Source organism: Strongylocentrotus purpuratus, unplaced genomic scaffold (assembly GCF_000002235.5).
Source record: "Strongylocentrotus purpuratus isolate Spur 01 unplaced genomic scaffold, Spur_5.0 spur5_scaffold_8, whole genome shotgun sequence".
Classification (NCBI taxonomy): domain Eukaryota; kingdom Metazoa; phylum Echinodermata; class Echinoidea; order Camarodonta; family Strongylocentrotidae; genus Strongylocentrotus; species Strongylocentrotus purpuratus.
Window position 1 is genome coordinate 66,643 of NW_022145614.1, and position 15,664 is coordinate 82,306.

A 15,664-nucleotide genomic window follows, 5' to 3' on the forward strand; every position below is an offset into this window, starting at 1 on the left:
GAGAAAAAAATTGGGGCACGTGCTACGTGACTACGGGCCTGCCGCTGAGATTGTATCTGGCTCCTCTGACCGATACATGGGGAATGTCAACAAATCTCAGTTTGATTAAAGAAATGACCCATGTCAGACGGTTATTACTGTCTATAAGCTATAAATTATGCTTTCGCGGTCTCCTCGATCGTCTTTCTATTTCACTTAAATGAACTTTTTCCTTATAATTGTTCCTTGTTTTATGTACTCTGTCACATGTTAATTTGTTAAATTGTATAACATCCATGTTGGAAGAAAGACAAATAAACTTGAACTTGAAAATTGAAAATTGAAACTTGAACTTGAGAGTCTATTATCCTGCACGACGCGCGCTCGGTATATTTCTTGTGTCCTCCAGATCCTGTACGTTGTACTGTGTGCAAATTTGGTGGAAATGCATGATAAACAGCTGATTCTAAGCATGCATGTATACCGTACACACGACCACAAACTGCAACTGTGAACATTGTTATGATCGTCTTGCCGCTTCTGAACAGCCGGAAAACCCGGAATTAGGCCTGTTTTCACTATTTTCTGATTCTAGTTACACACGCATTGTGTTTGGAACTCGGATGGAGGATAATTCCATTTCCTTCTTGTTGAATATTACAACATTAACACTGACAACACGACTGAAATGTCATTAATAGAAATCTGAAGTGAAGACAGTTAACGTGTGATTGTGGCTCCGGCAATTGAAGCGTATACGTCATCGACGAGACGAGACGGCCGATACTGTGCAGAATCGACTCGGACTTTTCAACTCTCATTACATTAGTTACATTCCTAAATGAACATCGTTTTTCAGCCTACGATTGGAATCACATTTGTGTATTATTTGTTGTTGCTAAAATGGTTACGACAATTGATTCTATGGAGTGGACTGAGCCGAGTGCAGTGATCATCAAGTTTTTTTAAAACTAGGTGGACAACAGGAAAATTTAATTTTTTAATTTTGAAGAAACATTAAACTTGGTGAAGAACAATGGGATTCTCTGGAGCTTATGGACCCGATTGTGGAGAACTAAAATACAAATTGATCCATGAAAGCGGCATACAAATATGTCGAATAAACCACGCGAATACAGTTGTGAACAAAATCTTGAATTTAAAATTCATGAGAAGATGGGAAACGCATCAATTAGTATTGGGGGATACAACGATATATTCTAGAAATGTGAGTATATCTATTGTCAAATTGAGTCTAGCCTTTTTAAAAGGGTCTACTTCATGTACTTGAAATTGTTTTTAAAAATCAATATATGAATTATGAACTATGATTATGAATGTAGATTGATTGGATTAGTGAGCAAAAAGAACTTGGTGGAGGTGTACAAGTTGGTGTTGATAATGACCATGATGATGATGTCGAAATTAATCTTGGAGTGGGACTAGGATGTTTACTACATTTGCTGTTATTTCAATAATTACAAAATGATTGTAGTCTAGTCAATTTCTATCTTCCTTTTCTATCATGATAATGGCCATCATGATCATCACCATAGTTGTTATATATTTATCATTAATTCATTATCACATTTATCCTATATCATCATTACCAACAGTCCAACATTATCATCAATATGATAACCACCCTCTTCTTCTTCTTTACCCTCCCCTCTCCACCTCCTCTCCCTCTTCCCTGCCTCCCCCTCGGCCCTCCTCCCCACCTCTCCTCTCCAACTCTACTTCCAGTGTTTCCCCTCTTCTTGCTCCTTCCCTTTTCCCCTTCTTCTCTTCCTTCCCTCCCCCTTCTTCTACACCCCTCCCCCTTCTTCTCTTCCTTCCCTCCCCCTTCTTCTACACCCCTTCCCCATCATCTTACTTCTTTTTCTCCTCTTCCTCCTCCTCTTTCTTCCTCTTTCTTTCTTCATCCATTTCCCCTCCTCCCCTCCTCCTCCCCTCTCCTTGTGCCACCACCCAATCCTCGACCCCTCCTTCCCTCCTCCCCCTTCCCTCCTCCCCCTTCCCCTCCTCCCCCTTCCCCTCCTCCGGCGGTCCGGCCCCTACTTATCCTCCCCCTACTTTTATCCTCCATTTACTATTCTGCTCCAGCATGTATGATTCTTATTTCATTATTTAAAAAAATAATTATAGTCCAGTTGTTGATTACACTTTTTGCACAGTATAGTAATCTGAAGAAGAAAAGATTTGTACTTCTGACAGAATTGTGCAGTACATGTATACATATACTTGTATGTACATACATGTACAGTAGATTGTTTGATTTTTATTCAACAAGCTTCCAACATACAACAATATACAATAATAACAGATCAAAAATAAGTCAGCTTGAACAGGATAACCCACAAAAGCTCGAGAGCTCGAGAGCTTATTTCCAGTGGGGTCCAGTACATATAGTCCATGACTCAAGCTTTGGTGTCTGTAGTACTACAAAAAGCAGTAGTACAACATACATGTATTGTACAATAGTACAAAATACATGCAGTAGTCGAGTGTTTGCATCATCGTGTACATTTACGGTATGCTCATTGTTATGATTTTGTTAACACCAAATAACACAGAATTATTATTATTTCTAGGCTGAAATAATGTCACGTTCCATCCAATGACTAATGAGTGTTGTATGTTTACTTCTATCCCTTGATAGTTACATATGTTTGCTTGATAATATCACTCAAATACACAAACAGTATACTAATCTTTTTTGTTTGAGATTCCTTGCCAAAATCTAGGGCAGTTTTGATACATGTATACTTCACATCAACCCATAAGCCTTGCTGGATATACTGCCAACAACTGTGGAATCAAAAACCTGATGGTCTGCCACATCAAAACGATAACAGGAATTGATAAGTGCAGTCCTTTGTAGCAACGCTTCCTGGTTTAGTTAAAGCACTTATCGTAATTGGAGAGCTGGCAGGAATATAATGGCATCGAAAGCACAAATTGAATAAATACAATTCATCAAATTTGTTGATGGACCAATGGCTATCATTTTAGCTCCCTATGGGGCATCCAACACACAATGGCAACTTTTCTGTACATGCATGTTGACAAGCCTGAATATATTATGAGTGAACTCTATGTACAACAAAGGAATGAGGGAGGTGGACTGGTATATTGTTTTGAATGATATGAATTATGTACCCCCCCCCCTCCTTTAATTAAAAAATATGACTCTTGTATACATGACAAACAGCTTCTCACCCTTATTAATGATACAAACTTCATATTTTCTCTTTTCGCAAATAGAAATCATAATGAAATATGAATCCATGTGATAGATATTTACAGTTCTTACAGTGTACATTGAACATACTACATAGCGCTTTATAATACCTTACAAGTGATTTCTTTCAATATGTGTAAATGCTTAGCACACATAGGGTTGGTAAGGAGTAGAATTGAATGTCTCAAATCAATACAAAGAATGTATAGCCCGCTCTTTTCAGTTTTCATGTACCGTACATGTACTGGTATGTTCTCTTTTGTCTTTACCATACATGTAGGCTTAATATGGGAAGCACTGGTTCAGTACAGGCCAATTGGGTAAAATAACATGAATAATGTGAACTAGCTGGTAAAAGCCAAATGATCATCCTGAAGCACTTGAATTTGAACAAGTTAACTGCTGGTTTGAACAGAGAGGAAAGATAAGAAATTAGCAGATATTTTAGGGTATTCTGAACAAGAATTCACTGACAAATGTAAAGTTTGAAGAGGAATGACAGAATGAGATGTTGGCCTGTTATGTTATACTCATAACAATACATGAAGATACATCTATAAATAGTATTAGGACTGCATATGTGATGTACCAGTAGTTTATAGTGTAAACAACTCTCACACTCTCTGTCTGTCTCTCTCTCTCTCTCTCTCTCTCTCTCTCTCTCTCTCACACAAACGCACATACAAGCACACACACCCACACTCTACATGTATCTCTCCTTTTCTCTCTCTCTCTTTCTCTCCCTCCCTACCTCCCTCTCTCTCTCTCTCTCTCCTTCTCTCTCTCTCTCTCTCTCCTTCTCCCACTCTCTCTCTCTCTCTCTCTCTCTCTCTGTCTGTCTCTCAGCAGTTTGTACTGACATTGTACCATGGACTTATAATGTATAGGTAGGTCTATAAGACATGTAGTCCCACATGCAGTCCTTAAAGATACAGACCAGTTCTGGTCATGCGATTGCATTGTGAAAGAAACGTTGTGGAATCGATCAATATTAGGTTGATCATCTAGCATATACCGATAAGTATTGGGGTGTACTGCAAGGTTCTGGAATCATCTAAATGATAAGAAATTTGGCCCAGTCTTTGTAAAGTTACAAGCACTGTACACAGAAAGATGTATATGGGACTATGCACACGTGTGCGACACGTGCATATTATCAATTTGGTCCCAATAGATAAACCAATTTACCAAATATATCAAGTAGTAGGCCGTTTCCTGGCAAATTTTGAATCATCATGTAATGAGTCAAAACATATTCTTTCACATGATTTGTAATAAGAGCTTCAATTTCATTTTTTTGAAAGGGGGGGTTTCCAAAACTGGTCTTTACCTTTAATGTAGGCCTACCAGTAGACTTACAATGTACACTGTACATGTAGAGCAATCATGAACTGATGAAGGTCATCTGTAGTCCTTCTTGTAGTCCTTCGTGTAGTCATTCATGTAGGCCTACCAGTAGAGTTACAATGTAGAATCATGGAGGTCATCTGTACTATTAAATCACAATGTCATGTTCACACATCACATGGTAAATCACCTAAAAATGCTGCTGTAATAATATATACAAATAAATAATTGTAGTCACTTCACATTTCTGTATACCCTCATCTCAACTCATATCACACAGGTACATGTACATGTACATCCATGCAAAGTGGAGGGGGGTGGGGATGAAGCTACTTCCCTCCATCTTCACCCTCTATTTATTTTGAAATAGCATATTTTTATTTTGTTGGTTTTTTTTCTAAGCCAACTGAGTGCATCATGTGCGAAGAAGACTTGACTGAGTGTCAGCCATTCTTTGTTGTATTCATTACCGGTATTATGAATGTGATGGGTTCCTCTAGCTATGTACAGGATATTATGTGCAGGATGTTTTGGAACTGCTGACATCCTGTTCAAAGAAAAGCCACAATATATCCACATTGCATGTTGTAAATGCATCATGTACAAAAAGGATTACATGTACTGTAGATGTGTACATTACATGTAGAGTAGACATACATGTACATACATACAATGATACATGTACATGTTTTATATACTGGTCATATGTCGCTCAAGCGCGTAGCTAGGATTTTATTTTAGAGGGTGGGGACGAATCACTTACACATGAGATCTGTTAATCGTGACTTATTAAACATACATGTAAGCAGTAGATGCCAAGAGGGGTCCAAAAACATGCATTACAGTGTATGTACAATGTAGATGCTGTACAAATAGTACAGCCAATTAACCTGAGGTTATCGCATCATTTGCTTGAATTATTAATACTTCATAGAATGAGAAATGTATAAACACGTTAAACAGAACTGAAAGGCGCTCTCCCTTGAAATATTGCAATAACAATATAAAACAGCTCTCATTCAAAACTTTTTTTCTTCTTTATGGGAGATTTATGGTATAACATTGCTGAATATCTCTTCTATTTTTAGCTTTAAATCTAGTCCTGTGTGGAGGCAAAAGATCATATTTACAGGGTGTACATGTATAGATTTCAAAATTCACAAATGTAAATGTTTTAAGGTCTCTAAAACTTGAAAGATAGAATTGCTGACTTGCTGTCCTATTGTATTATAGAGTTATATGGTTTCTTATTGAAATTGATGCCTGCAGGCAGTTTTAGATATTTTATAAGTTATCGCTGAGCCCATGAGATTCAGGAAGACAGGGCAGTATCAGAAATGCTTTTTCATTTTCTGTATCTATGCATGATGTTTTTCATTTTTATACTACAGGAGAGAAATAATTTTTCATTATACAAAAAGTCAAGAATAGATTTTATTCACTTAATGAATATTTCATTAATCGTCTCTGTATAGTAAGAGAATGAGAAAAGTCCATCATTTTTCTTCATATCAATCGCAGCCGAATCGTAACATTGCAAGATTCCAAACGCTTCTCTTTTAGAATTAATAACAATGTCCCAATATTGAAGGGTTGCATGCCCAGTTTTGTGCATTGCTTCGGCTGCATGTAAAGAGCTCATTAGCATATTGGGGGGAAGAAGACGAGTTTGTAGAGGGATACGGTGAAGGAGAAAAAGCCAAGTCTGCCTCTCTCAATCACACTTGGCGCTGACAATAGACTCTACGTTGTTGATCGCTGGAAGAGGTCGGAGACTGATACACTACATACACACACCACACACCACACACACACGCAATCCATACGTATATCCACACCCTGCAATGTCGTGAATATCAGAGGGATGTTGCGGTGTAATGCCTGCAGTTTATGCATGCAGCATCTTGCGTAGCTAGGCTGTATACATGGAAAGGCAGTGAGCAGTATGATGAAAGTAGTCGCTGTCCCATTTACATCTAGTCTTGCTGTTCAGTTGTATGCCCATGTAATTAAGTGTGTTTGTCTAGTCTCATTCAGTCAGAACAAGCCTTAGGCGTGAGCATCTATGGGGGTTATTGATGTCATTGTATGCCAATTACTATATAATTTGTGCATGCGATATTAATACATGACGTGTGAAGATGATACCAGAAAGTAAACAATGAGATCTAATTCAGAAATCAAATTATTTATTAACATCAAATTTGTACCATTTGCAAAGTTGCATAAAAACATATTTTTTGTTTCTTCTTGACATGTTGAAGATATACATTGTACATGCAGGTATACTGTATGTACTAGGAGTATGTACATGTACATCAGAAAACAGACTGTTTATTTCTTGCTTGTATCATGTTCTTTGCAGTGTCTTGAACTTTCATTTTGCATGCTTATTTAAAGGGAAAGTCCACCCTGAAATTAAGTTAGTTTTAATAGGAGTAGAAAAATGAGAGAAACAAGTCAGTGAAAGTTTGAGCAAATTCCGATTAAAAATAAGGAAGTTAGGATTTTTTAAGTTGTGATCAATCAAACACAAATTGGCAACTCTATGACGTATCATGCGAGCTCAACTTCCATTTGCTCAGTACTAAAAAAATCTAAAATTTTCATTTTCCCTCAAGAAAAATTTCAACCATACATGCACCCTAAATATAATAATTGCAAATATGTTTCTATACTCCCCCTGCAAGGAACAAATATATATTCCGTCATCAATAACGAAGAAAACATGATTTTATGGAATATTATGCACAAAGCAAATGAAGGAGAGCTCGTATAATAAGTCACAGAGTTGCCAATTTGTATTTGATTGATCACAACTTCAATAATTCATAACTTTCTTATTTTCATTCAGAATTTGCTCAAACTTTCACTCACCTGATTTTCTTATTATTCTGCCTCTATCGAAACAAAATTATTTTTGGGGTGGACTTTCCCTTTAAAGAATATTGGGAGTTTATATGTGATACAGGCCTTTGTTTACTATATGTGTGCATGATACACTATATACATGTACATGTGTATTCAAACAACAATTACATTTACAATGGGGAATATGAAATAAACATATCGATTCTGTAGTGATTGTGGTCTACAAGTTTTACTCTTGGGAATTACCATTATACAGGAAATTCATTAATTCTATGGTTATCATTTAGTGCACATAATTTCATGATAACTGATAGCTTTCATTGGCTGTGTGCCCATATGAACAATTGATGGTACTTGTTATTTATTATTTCTAGAGAAAATATTTTGTAATTAAATATTTTGAAAGAGAGGGATTGAGAGAGAGAGAGAGAGAGAGAGAAAGGTGGAGGGATGGGGTGGAGCAAGAGAGTGGGATATTGTAGTGATTTTCAGTTACATACAGTGTACATTTGTATCTGTACTTGTGTTATTCTACATCACATGCAAATATCTGTCTCTGTTTAATAGTTAGCAATTGCATGGACATTGCGTGGACCGTCACGGCATGTTATTTTGAATGAAAGTAGAAGAGGAAATAAAATGGATCAACGAAACTGAAAGGCTTACAAACCTTTTTTCTTATCCAAAGCAATTTGCTATGAACTTAGGTTTTGTTACCTTCTGACCAGGGAAATTTCTTTTCTATTTGATAATAACTGAATGATACATTGCAGTTAAGCTACTCCACTGACTTTAGTGCGTTATTTTCTTTAACCCCAGTTCTGAGCTATCTTTTTTTTGCAAAGGAATTGCATAAAATGAACATTGAAGTATTAAATATTAACTTACAGTATATTGTTTCTTCCAGTATGAAAGTGGGTATAAAGTTATCCTATCTTTTCAAATCAAATATTCATGCAATGATTATGCTTTGATTTGAATAGTGATTTTCTCTTTTTTGTTTTCATTGCAGCCCCAAGGTTACATGGAATGTCCAGTCCCTTATGGTATCATACATGACATACATGCACTGTCACGATGGGAAGCAGGTCAAAATGCTTGTCTGAGGATCGTCTTAAGCACAGGCTCAGTATTGCTGCAGGTTAGTATAATATCATCTGCTTGGATCTACATGTATAAGGACATTACTCACTGCACACATACCAGTATGAGCTATGCCCTTCTGGCCATCAGGAGTTATTTAATATATACATGTATTACTCAGAGCCTTAGTGAATAATAATAATAAAAATAATAATAAAAACGTTACTTATAATGCTCTTACCACCGAAGTCTCTAAGCGCCATTGTGGCTTCCAAAAGAGGATCTGTTTCACTTGTGTTTTGTTATGTTCCTCCCCCCTGATATTCCTAACTTCCTTATCGTCTTTTTGTTGTTGATTTATTTCAATCTTTGTTGTATTCATGAATACATGACATTTCACAGAAACATTTGTAGTTTCTTTCCCCTTTATGCCTCCATTGTTCTAAAGTAGCAGTGTAGCCTAAAGAAATATTGGTACATGTATTGTATGGAGATTATTCAGCTTAATTTTGACAGTATCTATCATCCAGCTCATTATTTGTTGTGTGTTATGAGATTAAGAGCTTTAACAGAGAAGGCCTTGTTCGGACTGGTTATTTGAAGGTATTTTTATCTGTTTCCTGGAATCATTAATTAGCATTGAATCCGTTATAAGCAGCTGGGCATGTACTAGAAAAAAAACACAAATATTGCTGCCTCTGGTTGACAAGGCAAGGTCTGGTGAAGCTTGGAGCATAACAAGCAGTACTCAAGCATTTATTGGATTCTCAGAAAGAGCCTTTTATTTGTGATATTTTCCACACAAGCAGGTGGGAGCCTTACACACCGTAGAACTGCTCATGGCTCTAGATCTGAAGTGTCTATACATGTGTGTGTACATGTGTGTGTCTCAGGCTGCGTTCATGCTTAAATTTTGAAGGCAGAATGAGCGATCTGAAACGCTCATCGTAAACGCTCATCGTGATCGCAGTTCCACGATGTAGTGTTCATGCTTACTTCTCTGGCTCCCTCAGGCAATTCTCAGTGTGTGGCCTTAATTGGTCTTCCAGCTGGATTCGCAAACCTTCACTGTGCATGCTACGTAGACCCACTAGAGGTCAGTGCGTTGACCCCATTTAAACGCGTTTACAAATTGTAAACGCATCTTTTATGAGTTTACGATCGGCGATCGTGATCGCCGTTTTTTCAGTGATTCTACAAAAGTGAGCATGAACGCAAGCGTGTTTTAAACTAAACGCGTAACAGATGCCTGATTCTGGCCGTCAAAATCAAGCATGAACGCGCCCTTACACTCTTCTTTTGACAAGACTATCTCACAGAAATTGCATTTTGACATTGAAATGTCTCAATTTGGGTTTGTGTTCACCAAGTGATGAGAGCTCTCAAGAAGGCTTTCATGATTTATTTGTAATTGACTTAACATTCATCCATGTGAAAATGTTTGTATATTTTTTGTAATACAAGGAAATATGGCCAATCTTGCAAAAAATCTTTCATCATTTTAGGATCTTACTGCCCTACATGAACAATGTGTACATGTTTTTAGGATACACCAAAAGTAGGAGTGTAAGCAAGTGAAATTGATCATATTTGATCAAGCTCAATAAGTGATTGTTTTGAAAAATAAATATCATGTTCGTAAGGTCCTATGCCCAAATTCATATTTAATGAGACAAAAATTGACTATCAATGAAACATTTCAGGTCCTTGAAGGATTTAGTGCTGATTTCTTTGTTTACCATCAAACTTAGGACTACAGTAGTACTTCACAGACTTCTCTAAAGTCTATATTGTAGTAGTTTGCAATCTTATGAAGATAACTGAGAAATATTTTTGTCATAGGTTACGATTAAAAATCTTTACAGTTTGGTGTTTTGACAATACACATACCTGCCAACCCTCCCGAATAATCCAGAATATCCTGTTTTTCTGGATTTTTAGGACCCCAAAATCTGGAATCTCCCGGATTTTCAATTTTTTTTTTTTTTTTTTTTTTTTTTTTGGTGTTGCTTAAGCCAAATTAAGCTTGTTTTATCAAATGCCGCGATGTGAGAGTTCACGTATTGCGTATGTTGAAGGGCTGCATGATTGAGCAGCGAATTTGTATTCGCTTTTTTGCACAGATTTACCGCGTATTGCCAGTTTACTGCCGCTGCATGTGCGAATGCCTGTTAAGGGTACAGATTTCTTATTTTTGAAGACATACCGTGCTAAAAATTCTTAATTCTCATTTTCAAATGTTGGCAGGTATGAATACAACATATCCTATGAATGTTGTATTGATATTAAGGAAATGGTGAATAACATGATTTAGGGCCTTGTCCGTGACAAAAGCTGCACGTAAAAGGCTGTAGGAATATAAGTTTTCATACCAATAAATGAAGCATGTTCACCTCACTATATTCATCACTTTTGCATAAAAGTAGTACTTGCACTTTTTTTAAATCTTTTGTTTTTCTGTCATCTAAAGGAATTCTCTTAATCTGAAGAGAAAAAGAGAGCACAGGTGTAAATGTTCATCTTGATTATGTTTTTCACTGATGAGTATTATGATATGCTGCAGACACTGTATCACTCTACCAGTGCTGCTGCTGCTGCCCAAGGCATAGTGGCATAGATAGCCTGCACATTCTTTACATGATAGTGCACAGTGCACTTACCACTTCAGGCACAGCTGTTATGTAGATAAATCATTTTTTCCCTACTCTCCCTCCTTTAAAAAAAATTGTTTAACCATCATGCATAGAAGTAGATGTTTGTGTGTTTATGTACACGTACATCATTTTGAAGAGTAAGTGGTTTGCATGGCCTCATTCTGACGGACCGTTCAAGTGATTTTTTTGAAGCTAGAATCACAAATCAAAACGCTGTTACAAAACACGGTTACTGCGGAAGATCGTTCAAGCGATTTTCGATCAACGCTGATTCTTGCTCGTTTCAAGCCTAGCCACTGCGCATCACACTGTGCAGTTTGACCCAGAAAGTATATGTACATGTAAGTCAACTTCGGCAGGCGCTTTCTGAATTTGCTTACGTTCGACTGTCGGGCAAACCAGAAGCAGACCAGATCTCTGTTGTGTTCAAGGGATTTTTAGCGACCGTGATTCTACATCTTTTTCAACGTTTCAATGTTTTGGGTTTTGAAACACTTTTTTTTTACGACCGACGAAAAATCACTTGAAAACGCTTCAATGCAACTGTGTTTTAAACTAGTTGTCTTTGAAAAACGCGTTTCTAGGGTGAATTTTTTTAGATTAAACGCACCCTGAATCTGTTGGTGATTGGAAGGTTGGTTGGATGGTGGGACAGGGGATATGCTGCTATTTTTTTAAGTTGGTCAACGCATTTTCTTGCTACAGTGCAGCCCTCAGAATGGGCCGTTTCTTACAACATCTCTTTTTTATGTGTTTTATGCCTCTGTTAACAATGTAGTTAGAGGCATTATGTTTTCTGGTTGTCCGTCCATCTGTACGTATGTACAGTGCACGACCCATTCTCGTGATTGCATTATCTCAAGAATCTATTGATTGATTCCCGCTAAACCTAGGTAACATATGTATCTTGCAGAGCCAGTGAACCGATTCATTTTTGGGGTCACGAGGTCACAGGGCTCATTATGTATGCAAAAACAGCTCGTGATCACATCATTAGAACTGATAGACGGATTACCATCAAACTCAAGACATGTATGTATCTTGCAGAGCTAATGAACTGATTAGCTGTTGGGTTCATGAGGTCAAAGGTCAGAGGTCATGGGGCGCTCATTTATGTACATGTATGGAAAAATAGCTTGTGAACCCATTATCAATAGAACCGACAACTGATGGATTATTATCAAACTCAGGACAGAAGGGGCAATTACACTGTCTTCCAAACACGCCAAAATATGCCAAACCGGAGCCTGACCTCGATGTTACCAAGGGCAACTACGCTTTACCTCTACGCTTTAAGAATAACCTAAAGAAACACAAACGAGGAAGTGATAGAAGGAAGAAACAAAGAATAACATAAGGAAACACAGAAAGAGAAAGTGATAGAAGGAAGACACAAAGAATAACATAAGGAAACACAGAAAGAGAAAGTGATAGAAGGAAGTGATAAAGAATAACATAAAAAGAAGGTGATAGAAGAAAAAACAAAGAATAACATAAGGAAAGACAGAAAGAGGAAAGTTTTTGCATTGGAGTGCCGCGCATGCGCATTACGAACTAAAACACGCCAAAACATCACTGAGCTTTTCAGTTGGTGATGTTTCCGCACAAAGTGTAAACGGGTGCGGGAAACATCGCGACTTTTCAAAATGAGGTATTTGACAGTATAAATGTGCCTATGTATGCATCTGGCAAGAAAAAAAAGAATAACATAAGGAAAGACAGAAAGAGGAAAGTTTTCGCATTGGAGTGCCGCGCATGCGCATTACGAACTAAAACACGGCAAAACATCACTGAGCTTTTCAGTTGGTGATGTTTCCGCACAAAGTGTAAATGGGTGCGCGAAACATCGCGACTTTTCAAAATGAGTATTTGACAGTATAAATGCGTCTATGTATGCATCTGGCAGAGCCAATTAACTGATTAGATTGAGGGTCATGAGGTCAAAGGTCATACACGTATATGAAAAAATAGCTTGTTTACCGATTACCATCAAACTTGAATTGAATAAATTGTTTCTGTTTTGGTTTGTAAATTCGCTCTATGGTGGAGGCATCATTTTCGACTGCACACAGTCGAAGATCCATCTACACTATACAGGGTAGTTTTCTTTCTCAGTTTACTTTTCTGTTCAGTGCTTTTATCTCCCTCTATTTCTTTATCTCATTATCTTTCCCCATTCCTCCTCTTAGGCATTATCTCTCTTTCCCTCTCTCTTCTCCCAACTCCCTCTTTTCCCATCTCCCTCTTTCCTTTACTCTGGCTCCCTCTGGCTCCCTCTGGCCCTCTCTCTCTCTCTTTCTCTCTCTCTCTCTCTCTCCCTCTCTCCCTCTCTCTCCCTCTCTCCCTCTCTATCTCTCTCGTTATCTCTCTCATTCATCATGTAAGTCTTGCCTCCTGTGAATTCCCTCGTAAATTTCTTCTTATAATTTATTTTAATAAATGATCATTAGTATTTGAATTTGTATCTTACAGTGCTTTGTCTATACCAGACTCTACTGACTTTGTTAGTGACGTAATTAAAAGTATGTCTTTTATATATGTTTTTGGCGTGGTCATGTAAAGTGCTTTTCTCAGAAGTCAAGCCATTTAAAAAAATTATTTAAAAAACTGTGACCTTTCCTATCTTTCATTAAGGGTGTGTTGAAGTACATGTAGCAGGAATGGAGGACACTTACAAATCTGGATGCACGCATGTACATTTGGCCTCCTGCTAGTGCAGGCATAATTACTAAAAGTGCTTTACTAATAATGAAATTGATAGTGAGAGTAAAAGTTTGAAATGGAGAGATTCATCGTGTTTCCATTTTGGTTCTTCCTATTCCCAAAGTTGTCATTTTATCAGTTTGACCAGTAACACTTTTAAAAAGCAGTCTTCTAGTGGTATTTTCTTTAATGGTCACATTTTGAAGATGCAAGCCCGAGGCTTTCGTACTACAATACATTGTAGGTACATTTCAGTGATTGGTTTAAATAGGCCTACTCATCTTAAAACTGATTTTCTCTTACTTCTAGAAAGGCTCAGTAAAATTACAGGCATAAATATGGAAAAACAATATAATTGACTACCTAATTAAGTGTTTTCCAGGGGAAAGCAAGAGAGAAAATACATTTACATCATTTAGGGGAACTAAATACATGTATATAGATGGTAGCCATCATATTTTGATAAACTCTTAACAGGGCAAATGTTTTCATTCAAAGATTGATTTTTCATACATGTACTTGTACTTTTTAGAAGAGCTAGTGTTTTGTGGGTAAATCGATGTACATTAGAAAGTGAGTTGGAAGAAGATGAGACGGATGGAAGTGAAATACCTTAGTGAAGAGTCATACCCATCTACACAGGATGTACTATTGACTTCTAACCAGCTGCCAATTGATGTCTCATTGCTTTACATCCAGACAAACATATTTACAATTCAAGCCGTGTTCATTCTCGTCTCACTAGACGTTTTTCATCATGTTTTTAATATTTGTTTGTGTTTTTTCTTGTGGGTGTGCGTGTGTGTGTTATGTGTGTGTGTGCTGTGTTCACTAACTTAATTGGTGGGTAAAGGTCCCTACCATGAATTATTGTCACAGGTTCCTTGATGTTAAAGGGAATGCAAAGTTTTGGGAAATTTGAGCATTGGATGGATAGTACATACATGTATAGGGTAAGTCTTTAAGATTTTGATATATTTGGGTGCCCCAGTGGATCATGGATGTATTATCAGCACTAGATACTTTAGCTCCTAAAACACTTCTACTTTTGAGAAATTGAATAATCAAATATTTACTGGTGCTCCCGGTAAATTTCAAATATTTCAAATAGCGCTTAAAGCCATTTCATAGTAGCTGCGACCATGAAAATGTCAGAATATGCAGTTCTGATATAATTTCCAAACGGGAATAGCAAATCAATCAATTTTTAGTCAAGAAAACTTGTTTCAAAGCTAAAGTAATATCAGTCTAGAGAGGGAGCTATACAACATAAAAGTTTATTATTTACAATTACATCACTTTAGACTCAATTTCAACTGCGACAATGATAATTGAATATTTTAAAATCGCTCATGCTTCCAATATGTTCATTTGAACCAAGTTCATGACCCCTTACCAAAACTTTGTATTACCTTTAAACTAATTCCATGTCATTATGTAAGATTTAATATCTTTACAAAATGTTATTTTGAGCTTTAACATGTAGCTTATGACTCTATGATGTTCAAGATTCATTACATTGAGATTTCAAAATGAAAGGGCTTGAAAATGGCTTTTAGTGGGAAAATAATGACCATTAGTTGTGGAATCTACTTTTTGCAATCACCTAAGTAATATTCTGACTTTCAGACTCTTTTACGGAATGGTTGTACGTTTTGTGCTGCACAAAGAGTCAATCAGTTTAATTTTGGCCATTACAAGTAGTGGGTCATTGATGTAGACAAATGCTCATGTACCTGTTACACCTCATTTTATGTATGTTATAACATTTACCATAGGAAAA

General features: G+C 36.9%; 1 protein-coding gene across 1 annotated transcript in view; it reads left to right on the forward strand.

The window, feature by feature from the left end:
• The first annotated feature begins 375 nt into the window (after positions 1–375).
• The window catches only part of LOC584896 (C-Maf-inducing protein), a 59,590-nt gene continuing 44,301 nt past the window's right edge, over positions 376–15,664 (forward strand). The window contains exons 1-2 of the mRNA XM_030975893.1: positions 376–1,207; positions 8,454–8,582. Coding sequence (XP_030831753.1) covers positions 1,016–1,207; positions 8,454–8,582 — 321 coding nt within the window. The 5' untranslated portion in view covers positions 376–1,015. The remainder of the gene's footprint in view (positions 1,208–8,453; positions 8,583–15,664) is intronic.